The 13838-nt window shown below is 32.8% G+C and overlaps 1 protein-coding gene across 1 annotated transcript in view; it reads right to left on the bottom strand.

The window, feature by feature from the left end:
• The window catches only part of GFRAL (GDNF family receptor alpha like), a 66327-nt gene extending 56317 nt beyond the window's left edge, over nucleotides 1–10010 (bottom strand). Inside the window, exons 1-3 of the mRNA XM_063098319.1 lie at nucleotides 9989–10010; nucleotides 5773–5907; nucleotides 3537–3695 (exon numbers count right to left, since the gene is read on the bottom strand). Coding sequence (XP_062954389.1) covers nucleotides 3537–3695; nucleotides 5773–5907; nucleotides 9989–10010 — 316 coding nt within the window. The remainder of the gene's footprint in view (nucleotides 1–3536; nucleotides 3696–5772; nucleotides 5908–9988) is intronic.
• Between the last annotated feature and the right edge of the window lie 3828 nt (nucleotides 10011–13838).

The following is a 13838-nucleotide window of genomic DNA, read 5'->3' as shown; positions in this document are numbered from 1 at the left end:
TATATGTAAAGAAAACAATGGGAGAATACGCTGCATAAACATAGATGTATCAACACAATGTAAGCAATTTTAATTTAGCAATATATAAAATGAATAATACATCTCGACTGAGCAGAATTTAGCCTTGAAATGAAGCGCTGGGTAAACATTCAAAAGCCAAATAATGAAATTCACCACTTAAAACACTCAAGAAGAAAAAAACTCAATTGTTTTAACAGGCAAAAAAAAAAAAAAAAAAAAAAGCATAATTTAACATCCATTTATGTACTTATGATAAAAAAAAAAGAGAGAGAGAGAGAGAGAAATTTCCTCAGCCTGATAAAGGGAACCTGCAAAGATTCTACTACAAAAGCCATTCTTTGTGGTAGAAAACTGAATGCTCTCCTTCTAAGATAGGCAAAAAAGGCAAAATTCACTATCAACTATCCTATTTAACATTATACCAGAATTTCTAGCCAGTGCAAAAGAGCAAGAAAAAGAAATAAAAGCCTACAAATTGGAAAGGAGGAAATAAAACTCCCTATTTATAAATGACAAAACTATGTAGAAAAAGTTATATACTCTAAAAAAAAAATAAGTTACTAGAACTAATGTTTGAGTTTAACAAGGCACAGGATACATGATTCATATGAAAAACTCAATTGTATGTCTACACATCCGTGATCATTTGGGAATTAAAATGTAAAATAAATTACAATTTATAACAGCCCCAATAAGTATATTTGTATAAATCTAACAAAATGTATGCAAAAACTATATACTTAAAACTATAAAATATTGATAAAATAAAGAAATCCTAAATAAATGGAGAAATATATTATGGATCTGAAGACTCAACATTGTAAATTGATTAATAATTTTCAATGTAAGTTCAATCACGATGCCAGCAGGATTCCTTGTCGACACTGACAAGATGATTCTAAATTTTTTATGAAAAGACAAAGAAGTAGAATAGCCAAAACAATTTTTAAAAAGAACAAAGTTGAAGGAATCACATTACTTGACTTCAAGATCATATAAGGCCATAGTAAGGCAGTAGAATATTGGCAAAAGTACAGATATAAATCAATGGCACAGAATAGAAAGTCTGGAGATAGAGCCACCAATATATGGCCAAATTATTTTTGAGAAAGGTGAAACTGAAAATTTTTTCAGCAAATGTGGATGGAATAACTGAATATACATATGGAAAAAAAGAATCTGATCCACATTTTGCACCGTACACAAAAATAAACTGATAATATAACACAGACCTAAATGTAAAACCTAAACTACATAATTTCTAGACCATATGAGAAAATCTTTGTGAAAGTGGGTTAGGTAAAGATTTCTTAGATGCAACATCAAAGGTATCGTTCATAAAAGGAAAAAAAATCATAAATTGGACTTTACTAAAATTTTTAAAATTCTGTTTTCTGAAAGACACCTTTAAGGAAATAAAAGACACAAACTTCTACATATGTTATACAAAACACATTTTCTGATAAAAAACCCCATTTGGTATATAGAAACAACTTAAAACTCAGTAAGGAAACCAAAACCCTATTTAAAAATGGGCAAAAGTTTTGAAGAGATACTTTACCTAATAATATATAAATATAGAGAGACAGATGGTGGATAGATAGATGTCACATATGCACATGAAAAGATGCTCAATATTATTAAGTGCAGGCTAAAGCCATAATGTGATACCACTGAATATATAGCAGAATGGCAAAAAAAAAAAAAAAAAAAAATCAAATGCTTCTGAGAATGTGTCAAAACTGGAACTTTTGGTTACATCAAATATGATTTGTAGTTTGAAAGCTTTTTATAAAGTTAAACATGCACTTACCATATGACACAATAATTTCATACCCAAGAGAAATAAAAGTTTATGGTTTTATAAATCTTATACATGAGTATTTATAGCAGCTTTATTTATTATCTCTAAAAACTTGGAAATAATGCAAATTACTTTATTTGTTGAATGGATAACCAATCTGTGGTATACCCATACGATGGAATACTACTCATCAAGACAAAGAACAAACTTATACATGAAAAATTGATGAATCTCAAAAGTGTTATGTTAAATAAAAGATGTCAGACTCAATAGGCTACATGTTATATAATTCCATTTAAATGAACTAAATTCGGGAAAAGACAACATTATGGAACAAAACATTGTCCAATGATATCACTATGAATGCTATTGAGTTTTATATGTTCACTTTGTATCCTGCAGTTTTACTAAATTTATTTATCACTTCTAAATGTTTTTGGATAGAGTCTTTAAATTTTTTAAAATATAAGATCATACATCGCAAACAGGATAAATTAACTCCTTTCCAATTCAAATGACTTTTCTTTCCTTCTCTTGCCTAATTGCTCTGTCTAGGACTTCCAGTAGTATGTTGAATAAAAATGTAAAAGTGGGCATTTTTGTCTTGTTCCAGACCTTAGAGAAAAGGCTTTCAATTTTTCCCCATTCGGTATGATGTTAGGTGTGGGTTTGTCATACATGGTCTTTATTGTTCTGAGGTAAATTTCTTCTATACTTTGTGGAGAGTTTTTATCTGGAAGGGATGTTGAATTTTATCAAGTGCTTTTTGTGTGTCTATTGAAATGATCATATGGTTTTTGTCCTTCATTCCACTGATGTGATGTATCATGTTTATTGATTTGGGTAGCTGAACCATCCTTTCATCTCTGGGATGAATCCCACTTGGTCATGGTGAATAATCTTTTTGATGTGCTGTTGGGTTTGGTTTGCGAGTATTCTGATGAGGATTTTTATATTATATTTATCAGGGTTATTGGGCTGCAGTTTTCTTTCTTTTCTTTTCTTTTTTTTAAAAAATATCTTTGTCTGGTTTTGATATCAGGGTAATGCTGGCCTTATAGCATAAGTTTGGAAGAATTCCCTCTCCTTCAATTTTTTGGAATAGTTTGAGAAAAACTGGTATTAGTTCTTTAAAAGTTTGGTAGAATTCAGCAGTGAAGCCATTCAGTCCTGGAGTTTTCCTTGCTGGGAGATTGTTTATTACTGATTCAATCTTGTTACTCTTTATTGGTTTGTTCATTTTAGAACTATTTGATTCTACATATTTCCTAGAAAATCTTTGTGTACCTACATGCAGACTACTTTGATTACCGCTATTCAAGTATTAGATCAATTAGGTGCCCCTCTGCAAAGACTATTATAACTCTAGGTAACTGGTTGTACAAATATTTTGGTCTCTCCCAGGGGACTCTGAGTTCTGTAACAACATAGATGATATCTTATTAGTCTTCTATCATTTAGGTGTCCTGAAAAGCCATAATAAGCCCTACAAATATATGAATTGAATGAATGAATATGTAATTCTAATGACTCAAATGAAGCTTTAAATTATGGTTAGCAATTACAGAAATAGGTCATGCCCTTAGAAGTCTACAGTTTACAGAACCCCAAATCATGTCAAGAATTAATCGAATTACATAGATGTGGTTAACTTTGAAATTGCAGTTTTCTTTTTCATGATTGTAAATATTCCATTTTAAAAAAGTATTACCTGATTTATTGGTGCATTTTTTTCCAAGCAATTTGTTCACAGTACAGTAGAGGTCATCAGTACAGAGACACTCTTTAAATTGGACATTGCTTTCCACTAAAGACTGGATACTCAGGTTACAGTGTGACGAATTCCTCATCTTGCAGGGGTCACCTGGATTTTACAATCAAATATATGACACTCCAGAGACTACTCTGAATATAAGTTTTGAGCCCCCCTCCCCAAAGTGCTTTTAATATATTAATCTGAATGTATAATCATTAGTATAGTAAAATTATCAGGTTGCTGCAGGATGTCCATATAAATGACTTTTTAAGCAAAACACCTATTTTACTGCATTTTTTCCAATAGAGCACTTTCTAAACTAGATTGAAACTTTCTGCATTTTAAAGTAACTTTGTCCCCACTCAGATGCACTCAGAATGCAATTTTTGCTCTTCAGTAATAATTAAGGCTGACCTTAGATGAGGTGACCAGAATGCTCTCTAATCCTAGCTATTTTATCTGCTTACCTGTTTTATTAGCTATTTTGTGTTAATCTGCTATTTAATTTTACATGTCAATAATGAGAGATGTGCAGGTGACTCTAAATTTATCATGAGAAATAAGGTGGTCCTGGCATTTAGAAAATACTCAATAAATATTATTGAATCAATGGATGAGTCTTTCTTAATTACCAATATTTTGTTTTTTGCTTTCACTTAAAAAGCCTATTCCTCTTCCTGAAAATTTTCTTTCATTCATTATTTTAAAGAGAACTACTTGAGTTTGTTTCATTTTCACATTCGAGAGTATTTCTATTTCAGCTTCATGCATGGACTAATTATGCAAATATTATTGCAATTTACTGCAAATGACTTGCTATTTGTGCACTGAAATATGTAAATAAATTATAACTCATAACACACTATATGTGACATTTTTAACAACACGTTTTAAATTGCCTTATAAAATGCAGCAAAGAGTTTCATTATCAAAACATATAACAGATTTTTTTTTTATCATTTTCTGCCCTTATCTTAAAATTACAGCATTACTTTGAGCAAAATATGCCTTTGAAATTCTTTTTCCGGAACAGTAATATGAATGTTAGATCAGTTGCTATAACTTTTCTTGGGATGTGAATATTCCATGTACTTCCTAAAGGGCAGAGAAAAGAAGGAACTCTGCTTTCCTCCATACCCTGCGTAATCCATTGAGGTCATGTATCTAGGCAGGAGTTCTACTGGGGGAGATCAGTTTCTGCCTCTTAACCCAACACACTCCACCTCACACCTTTTGGGAGGTAAAGGTAACACACGAAGACAGGCCAGAGTCATGAACAATAGAGAATTTACTCTTTGTGAAACAGATGAAGAAAAAGAGTGAGTCATGGAAGAATACACTTTTATTTTTGCTTTTGGATTTCTCTTACTGAATATTCCAGAAAGTTTATCAGATTTTTAGACTATTATAATATTCATAATATAAGATGATAAAACTTGTCATTACGTTAGAATACTATTTTTTGACAGTTTTGTCATAATAGTATTAGGGCAGTGTCCCAATGTTTAATCAGTAAATTATATGTACATTTAATGAATGGAGTCTTGCTATAATTTTCTCCTTCAATATTTATTCAGCTTCTCAAATATCCAGGACCTATATATTTTTTTTCTTTTTAAGCAAATACTAGTTACTCTCCAATCTTCCTATACTCTACCTCTTGAAAATCCCCTCAAATGTTTGAATTGTAGGACAATTTAAAAATAAAACTATGTTTTAACTTGTTCTTGACACAGCTGAAATGAAAAATAGTATATATGTTGCAAGAATATAAAATGTATATTATAGATGTACAAACTAATTATTATCACAACTGTTATGTATTATTTTATCATTGACATATTAACATACAAGTAAAATAACATTTTATTTGAAAAATTGTTACCATGGTTCTGAGAAGCATGTATGCAATTGTAGCATTATACATGGTCAGATAAGAAAGAAATTAATCTGAACTCTTGAATAAAGCTGGCTTTGGTGTCAATACATCAGTGCCCTTTAGTAATTAAGAATATCATTTTGTAACTAAATTCACTAATAAGCAATTGAAGGTGAAGCAATTGAATATCAAGATTAAGTTATTCAGAGCAAAACTAACTTAGTTCTTAGGATAGTGAAAGAAAATTTCAAATCTAATTTTTATTTTAGTAGAAAGAAATCATTTGAGTGTATTTTCAGCAACTTCTTTTACCTGAAACATTGCAGGCATCTTCCATTATTTTCCACGAATATTTACATCCATTTGCATCACTTAGGCATTGCTCTCTTAAATATGTGCAGTCACTGGTTTGGGAAGTGAATTCATTTTCTAAGCTCAGCCCCATAGCTTGAATAACAACAAGAACAAAAACAAAAAGTCTGTACCATTAGTTTGGCAGTCACATTCCGAAATATAAATTATATTAATGATATTAATGATAAAGAGAAGAATTATGGAAAATAAAACATAGTAAAATTATTATAAGTCAGGAATAAACCTTAACTTCCCCTCTAAATATAGATCTATACATATTTCTCCTATATAAGATTCTTAAATGGATAGTCTGTATTTGCTCTCTCTGCTTTCTCACTGCCTATCCTCAACTTACAATTTATTCTTATGACTACCCGTTCCATTGAGACTGCTCTTAAAAATGTCTATAATCACCTCCTTAGCATCAAATTTAATAGTTTTAACATATTATCTCACCTATTTTTACCATTTTTCTTTTTGTTGACTTTTTTGTCCTCAAATCTCTTGTTTCCTTTGGCAACCCTCTCTTCTAGTTCTCTTGATAGTTATCCACTTGATATTTTCTGGTTAAAGTTAGAATCCTTCCCAAGATCCTTTTGTTCTTCTGTTAAAGTACATTTTTAGCTTTGGTTTTGCACTCAGACCTTTCCAATTCTCATTTTATACATTCTCTGTGAACAAATCCATGTACTTTAATGGTTTGAACTAAAACCTCTAGACCGATGATCTCACACACGTAGCTCAATGCCAATATCTTCCACTACTCCTGTCAAAAATAGATAACTGCTCTCTCTAGCTAATTGTTCCAGATACACTTGCAGATTATATTATTGTTAACATTGTCATCCCCCTCACCACTCCCTGGCAGACCACTCTGCTTCACCAGCAATGCCACCATTAACACAGGCACCCAAACTAGAAACCTTGGATTTATGATAGACTCTTTTTCCATTTTCAACTTCACTCTGTATTCTTGAGGAGTTCATTAACTCTGACTTTGTGCATTTGACTAACTCTTTCGTTCATCAGTCTGCCTCCAGCTTTGTCTTATTCGGGTAGGCTCTTTATACCTCCTAATGTACCTAATACACCATTCTAGTTCTGCCATTTCTCTATTAATCTTCTTTGGATGATTCCTCACAACATGAATTATATTTCTCACTAAGTGCGATCTGGAAGTCCTCAGACACCTATAGTTTCCCAAATGCTGCATGATGTTTTATACCTCTGAGCATTTACTGTCTGGTTCCTAGTAAGCACTCCCTTTCTTTCTCTGGAATCACTTTTTCTGTCTTTTAGAACTCAACACAACCATGATTTATTTTAAGGAAACCTTCCCTGAATTCTATACCCACTTTGTCCATGCCCAAATTGAATTTTATATTCCCCATCTGTTTGTCTGGAACCTTGAGAATCCCCTAGCTATAGAATTTCCTGCTCTATAGTGTGTGTATTCACATGTCTGTCTTCACCAGTGTGTTCTAGGCTTTCACAGAACAGGCATTAGGGGTAATTTATAATTGCATTCCCATCATCTAATACAATAATGCATTATAGATATTCAATAAATGTATGTTGAATTACACAAAACTTATTAGTTGTTTACAGATCAGTTACATAAAATAGCTTATGATATCTAATAAAAGTAATACCTTCCAGATATTTACAAGTTATTTTTGGTGGAAGAGAAAAAGTTCTAGAAAGTTTTCTAAGAACAATGAAGAAAGTAACATTGCTAACTTAGTGTGTTTTACAAGTTAGTCAAACTGATTTTGCAAACATGCAAAGTGACACTTGCTTAATCGGTTAATAGAAAAACATGGGAATCACAACTGAGTTGTAAAAGTAGTTACATTAACTATAATCAGGAGACCTCAAGCTATGTCTTAATCGGAGCCAAATTATTTGAATTTTTAAAAATATGACATTAATTATGAATCACCTGTGCCAGTGTAGATTCATAGGCTTCAATTAAAGCCTTGAAATCTTTTCTTTTATCTTACCTCTTTCCAAATCTTTTCTGTTAAGGAGAATCCAGGACAAATTGGACCATGTGTACTACTTGCTGGGTTACTGCATTTGGAGATTAAGTCCATGGGTGTGGCCTGGTCACATTTTTCTTGTTGAGGGCTGGAGTGGAAACTGACAGATCATCTTTCTGTTTTTTCATTTGTTTATGGACAACCTCATCTAGCCAAACTCCTGTGCTCCTAAGTTGGCAAGCCCAAAGAAAGAGAAAGAAGTTCTGTTTGATCCTGGCCCAAAGTTACATGGTTGAATCCAGTTTTCCAAAAACCCTGAAATAGGGGTTTCATGTCAGAAATTTAACTGATAAAAAACTGGCATTTTATTTGCCATCGAGCATTCTATCTTGTGAACAGCTCCCTCAAGAAACTTATAGGTGATCATCCCTTGAATATATCATCAAACCCTCACTGTTACTTCAGTGTAATGATCATTTATAAATTCCACATATTATCTTTCCCAAATTTCTTTCACTTCCTTTCACATTTTCAATTTTTTGGTTGAATAATCCACTTGATTATTTTACATGATTTTTCCACATCTTCCATCTATTGAATCAACTAAGAAAACCTTATCAATGATTTGGCCCACAGCCATCAAAATACAACTTTACCTTTCCAAAATCTTTCTTATTTATTCTTTGCTATGATTTGTGGCTCTGTCTTTAATCCACGTTTTTTCAAGGATTCTCCTGAAACTCACAGTGAAAAACAGGTTCTATTTTTAAATTAATAAGATGGAGCATGAGGTTTATTAGTATATTAAATGCTCTGAGTCTTACAAATTCACTGTTTGCCACATTTTCTTTGGTAAACAAAAATTTCACTCATCACCAGACCTATTTAGATGATGCTGAACAAGTATTTTGAAGAACACAGTATGGGAAATGTTAGTACAACCCATCAAATAGTACAAGTTTGGTCTTAACAATGTTAGAAATAATTTTTCTCATTTATTCAACCTGGTGTCAGGGTTAATTTAGAAGTAAAATACAAGAGACATTGTCTTTTCAATTGAGGTCATAATGAGATTGTAATGTATTTTGTATGTTTCGTTATATTGCTGCCTGATCTACAAAAATTAAAGTCTTCTAGATTCTCTTTATAAGAAAAAATAGAAATAAGGAAATATTTAAAATCAATACGAGAAATAAGGAAATATTTAAAAAATAAACATAAGAACCCAAAAGTTTGAAATAATAAAGAGCTATTATTTAAATTCCCCCCCAAACCCTGAAAATATATAAAGGGTTCCTTTTCTTCTTAATTTTATCTTGCTTGATTTATTTTGACTCTCCTTTTATGTTTAACATAATTTGAAATAGCCTTTTTTGATTTCTTGCCCACAGTTATGCCTTTATTCATCAATATCTACTAGCTTAGAGTAAACAGAAAATATTCTGGCTTTGCTTATTAATATCTAGCTATGATCACAACTATCCCTTTTCCTGAATTCAGTTTATAGATTCTACCAAATGCTGAAGACGATGGAAAAACTTCTTCAATTACACATCTAGCAGGTAGAATTTTATTCTACATTAAATGCAAATGAAATCTTTTTCACCAGTCTTACAATACATTCAAAAGATCCAATATGAGGGGAATAAGTCCCCCCCTTTAGGTCATAAAAATTGATTGAAATGTGGAGCATTTGATGTGGTGTTAAGTTGTTTTATTCTACTAAACATCTCCTAGTTAGTCAATACTAACACTTTCAAATGAGAGGAATTGAAGGGGTTAAATTAATCCCATTTTTATCTAATTTCAAAGCAAAAATAGGTAATAACTTGAAATTTGTCATCTTATAACTTGTAAATAGACACTGGAAGGGTTCATTTCTAAAAGGTTCTTGTACCTATGCATATTTCATCAATCCTCATAAGTAACTCATTGGATTACTCTATACAATAAAAACAAAAGCAACCTGAGAGATTAATGCAATTCTCACATTGCACATTTTCTACAGAGTTAGAAATAAATGAGTAAAAGTAAGTGTACGTTTTTGCAAAAATAATAAATCATGTTAAAGTACACATTTGTAATGTAATTGGTACTTCGCACTATAAGACTTTGTTATGCTTATGTTAGATGGTTTACAAAGAATTAATATTATGATGAATTCAGATAAACCAGAAGCCCAGTTTACTTACCCAGGAAAATGAGCACTATCATGCTGTAAAACTTGAGACTGTTCACCTGGAAGAAAGGCAGATGTATTTACTCCAACCACCTTCTGAACGGAAACCGTCTGGAATAAGGCTCCAGCTTCTGCCCTTGCTTCCTAAAGCCATTACCAAGTCAAGTCAGCTTCCTATGTCACCATTTCCTCACCGATCTTTCCTGAGCTGTGAACTTTCCTAATTATATTCAAATTCAGTTATTCTCCTGAGTGTGCTGATCTCAGATATTATGCTTTCAAGACAGCCCACAAGCCAAATACTGAGGGAAATGACATATACTCTGCACATCCATGAAAATAAATTTTCTTCCACTAGATACTAAACTGTGTAGCAGCCTCTCAAATACAACCCAAGATTTTTTTCCAAGACACTTGAGCATGCTCGGCTTCCACTTCATTAATTAGCCTTATTAAGGCAATCTTGTCATTCGAGGATCTGGAAAAGAAAAAAAGCCAGAAGCATACCGGGAAAATGTATGCGAAATCCAAGTTCCACTAAGAATCTCACTGGTATCTCATCCCCCCAAACAAGGAACGTTTTCTCCCATTTGCCCCAAACCCCAATATGCTTAAAAATTTTGCCACGTCAGCTTTATTTCCTCACACCCACCAAAGACAGCGACAGTGTAAAAAATGACTCCTCGCAGTGATGTGGGAATTCTCCATTGCACTGGAAAGATTATCATCCATTTGTGTTCATCACTTGATGACTGTTTTTCTCCTTGTTTCAATGAGGGTCATTGTTTATCTCATGTCTTACCTGGATTCTGTCTTCCTCACTTAAGCCTAGACCACATCATGTCCCTTGGGGTGTCACGAAGCTTCTGTTTTTAAATCACCCTAAAACTTTCTGTAACAGATGCTTAGGAAATATAAAATACTGTTTTGGCAAGATATTAAGAAAAAACAGGTAAAGGAGAGAGGAATAGTTTGTGTGTGTATAGTTGCACTATTAAGAGTTTTTGAAGCATATTGTTCATGTTAATTTTACACTAGTACAGAAGTTATATTTTTTTCATAATGTATAATGAAAAATGCATGGATTGGAGTCCAGCACTGACTTGTTACTTAACAAAAAAATTATAATATCATAAAATTAATCGATTTTTATTTTTAAAGGTATTGAGTCACTAAACTTGTTTTATAACCTCTACCAAGATAATTGTTCTTTTTGATATAAGCCAAATTAAAAGGGATTAAATTTAAGAAGGAGTTGGTAACTCTCATAGTTGAAGAATCCAGGGGTAGAATTAATTTCAGGCATGTTTTAAACTGTGTTTTCAGAGCCTGCGTGTTTGTTTTTTCTCCTCTTAGCTGATTTCTTCTGCATTGGCTCCATTCTCAGGCAGGTTCTTTCTCTTGGTGGGAAGATGGTTGTCAAGCCCTTGGTGTACATCCTTCTCTCCTAGAAACCAGAGTGGAAAGTATAACTCTTTTCCTATTAAAATGTCAGAATTGTCACATCAGTTCTAGGTGGGGCAGGTGCCCATCGGTCTTATTTACCAAGGGGGACCGATTCCATCTCCAGCATCATAGGTGTAGGTTGTAGGTGGAGTTGGTCCTATTCAAAGCAAAGAATCTGATGGTTGGGGAGGGGTGTCACCAAAGAAATCACAGTATTAGAAGAAGCAGTTGAACGGATCCTGTGCAGGCAAAAACGACATGCTCAGTAAAGCATCTACATACTAAATTTAAGTAGGGCCACCAGAAGAAGAACAAACTGATAAAGGAATAGAATAACAAAACACAGTTTTCTATTCAAGGTAGGTGACATAGTTTTGAGTTTCTAGAGTGTGGTGATATACAGAAACCGAATGCAAGGCAGAGGGGGAACGGTGCTGATCTTGGCCAAAGAGATGCAGCTGCTGAGGTCTTAGAGCTCCAGCTTAGAGCTGTAGAAGCACTTGTAGTCAGATACCTGCTTTTTCCACACAAAATCATAATCATCAGCTGTGTCACCATCTAAAGCATGTTCGCTGTGCCATCAGTCCCCTTTCTCTATAGACCCACTGCTCAGAATAATACTTTTAAAGGTGTAAAAAAATATATCAAATGTAAAACTTTAAAAAGTAAGAAAGATTGAGTTTCCTCGAGGAAGGGCACTGAATATCACACTAAGTGTGTATAGTAGTGATTGCTCCAGTCCTTCCCCAAAGGGACTTACTGCCAATATTTGGATAGTGCCAATATTTGGGTAAAGGGAGATTCCTAGATCTGTTGAGGACTCAAAAACTAAAACAAAAACAAAAATAGATTATTTTACTTATATTTATTTACAGTTTTTAAAGCATCACTGTTATAATTTATATACATTTGTACATTAAAATATTAATAGCATAATTTGTTTTTGCAAAATCAAGAAAGAAAAAAGAAATCACCATGACGCTACTACTTTTGAGTAAGTAATATTAAGATCTGGCTACATTTCTCAAGTTTTTGACATACATACAAATATATATATATGCATCCTATACAGTATAGCATTTTCAAAGGCATAGTTTGCATGGGATTATGCATAAATTATAGATAAAAATAATGTGAAAAAAGACTTGGTAAAAGTGTCTCTTCTGAGTTTCTAGCTATTTCCATTAAAATTCTACATTTACTTATTGGATATAAGGTATTAATTTTTTTTTAAAAAAAAAACCTCTTCAAATACAAAGTGTCAAAACAGAAATTCAAATGACTCGAATTCGATGAATACTAGATAAAATAAATGGTTTACCCTTGTAGTGCATTTTTTGGTTGTTGAAATTACTCAGTTGTCTTGTGATTATATGGGTAACTTGTAATTATTGTCAAACACTCATAAAATACAGGAAATCATAAATAATAAAATGAAAATAATATGTGATTTTTACTCCCAGAGATAAATGATGTTAAGATTTCATGTACATTTTATTTATTTATTTTTATTGAAACATATTTTCTACATATGTGTAGGGTACAGAGTTGAATATAAATACCTGTGTACAATGTATGGTGATCCAATAAAGATAATTAGCATATTTATCATTACAAAACATGATTATTTCATTGTGTCGAGAACATTCGATCTCCTCTCCTCCTAATGTTAATTATAGCTGCCTAATTCGACTGTAAATCAATAGAATTTATTTTTCCTAATAGCTCTTTTGTGTCCATTAACCAATTTCTTGCTATTCCCCTTGCCCTGTTCCTTTTCCACCTCTAGTAACCACAGTTCTCTCTCCTTCTGAAAGTTCAATGTACTGTTTTCTTTCTTTCTTTCTTTCTTTCTTTCTTTCTTTCTTTCTTTCTTTCTTTCTTTCTTTCTTTCTTTCTTTCTTTCTCTTTCTTTCTTCTTTCTTTCTTTCTTTCTTTCTTTCTTTCTTTCTTTCTTTCTTTCTTTCTTTCTCTCTCTCTCTCTCTCTCTCTCTCTCTCTCTCTCTCTCTCTCTCTCTCTCTCTCTCTCCCCCTCCCTCCCTCCCTCCCTCCCTCCCTTCCTTCCTTCCTTTCTTCTTTTCTTCCTGTCTTTCTCCCTCCTTCCTTCCTTATATATTTATTTCTTAGCTCCCACTTATGAATGAGGACATGCTATAGTCAAAAAGACAGGGAATAACAAATGCTGGCGAGGATGTGGAGAAAGGGGATCCCTCCTACACTGTGGTGGGACTGCAAATTAGTGCAGCCATTATTGAAAACAGTATGGAGGTTTCTCAACTACAACTACAGATAGAACTACCATTCAAACCAGCAATCCCACTACTGGGTATATACCCAAAGGAATGGAAATCATCATGTCGAAGGGATATCTGAGCTCCCATGTTTATCAAAGCTCTATTTACAATAGCCAAGATATG

Source organism: Cynocephalus volans, chromosome 5 (assembly GCF_027409185.1).
Source record: "Cynocephalus volans isolate mCynVol1 chromosome 5, mCynVol1.pri, whole genome shotgun sequence".
Taxonomy (NCBI): Eukaryota; Metazoa; Chordata; class Mammalia; order Dermoptera; family Cynocephalidae; genus Cynocephalus; species Cynocephalus volans.
Note: the sequence above shows the minus strand (reverse complement) of the source record. Positions and strands in the feature narration are given on the sequence as shown.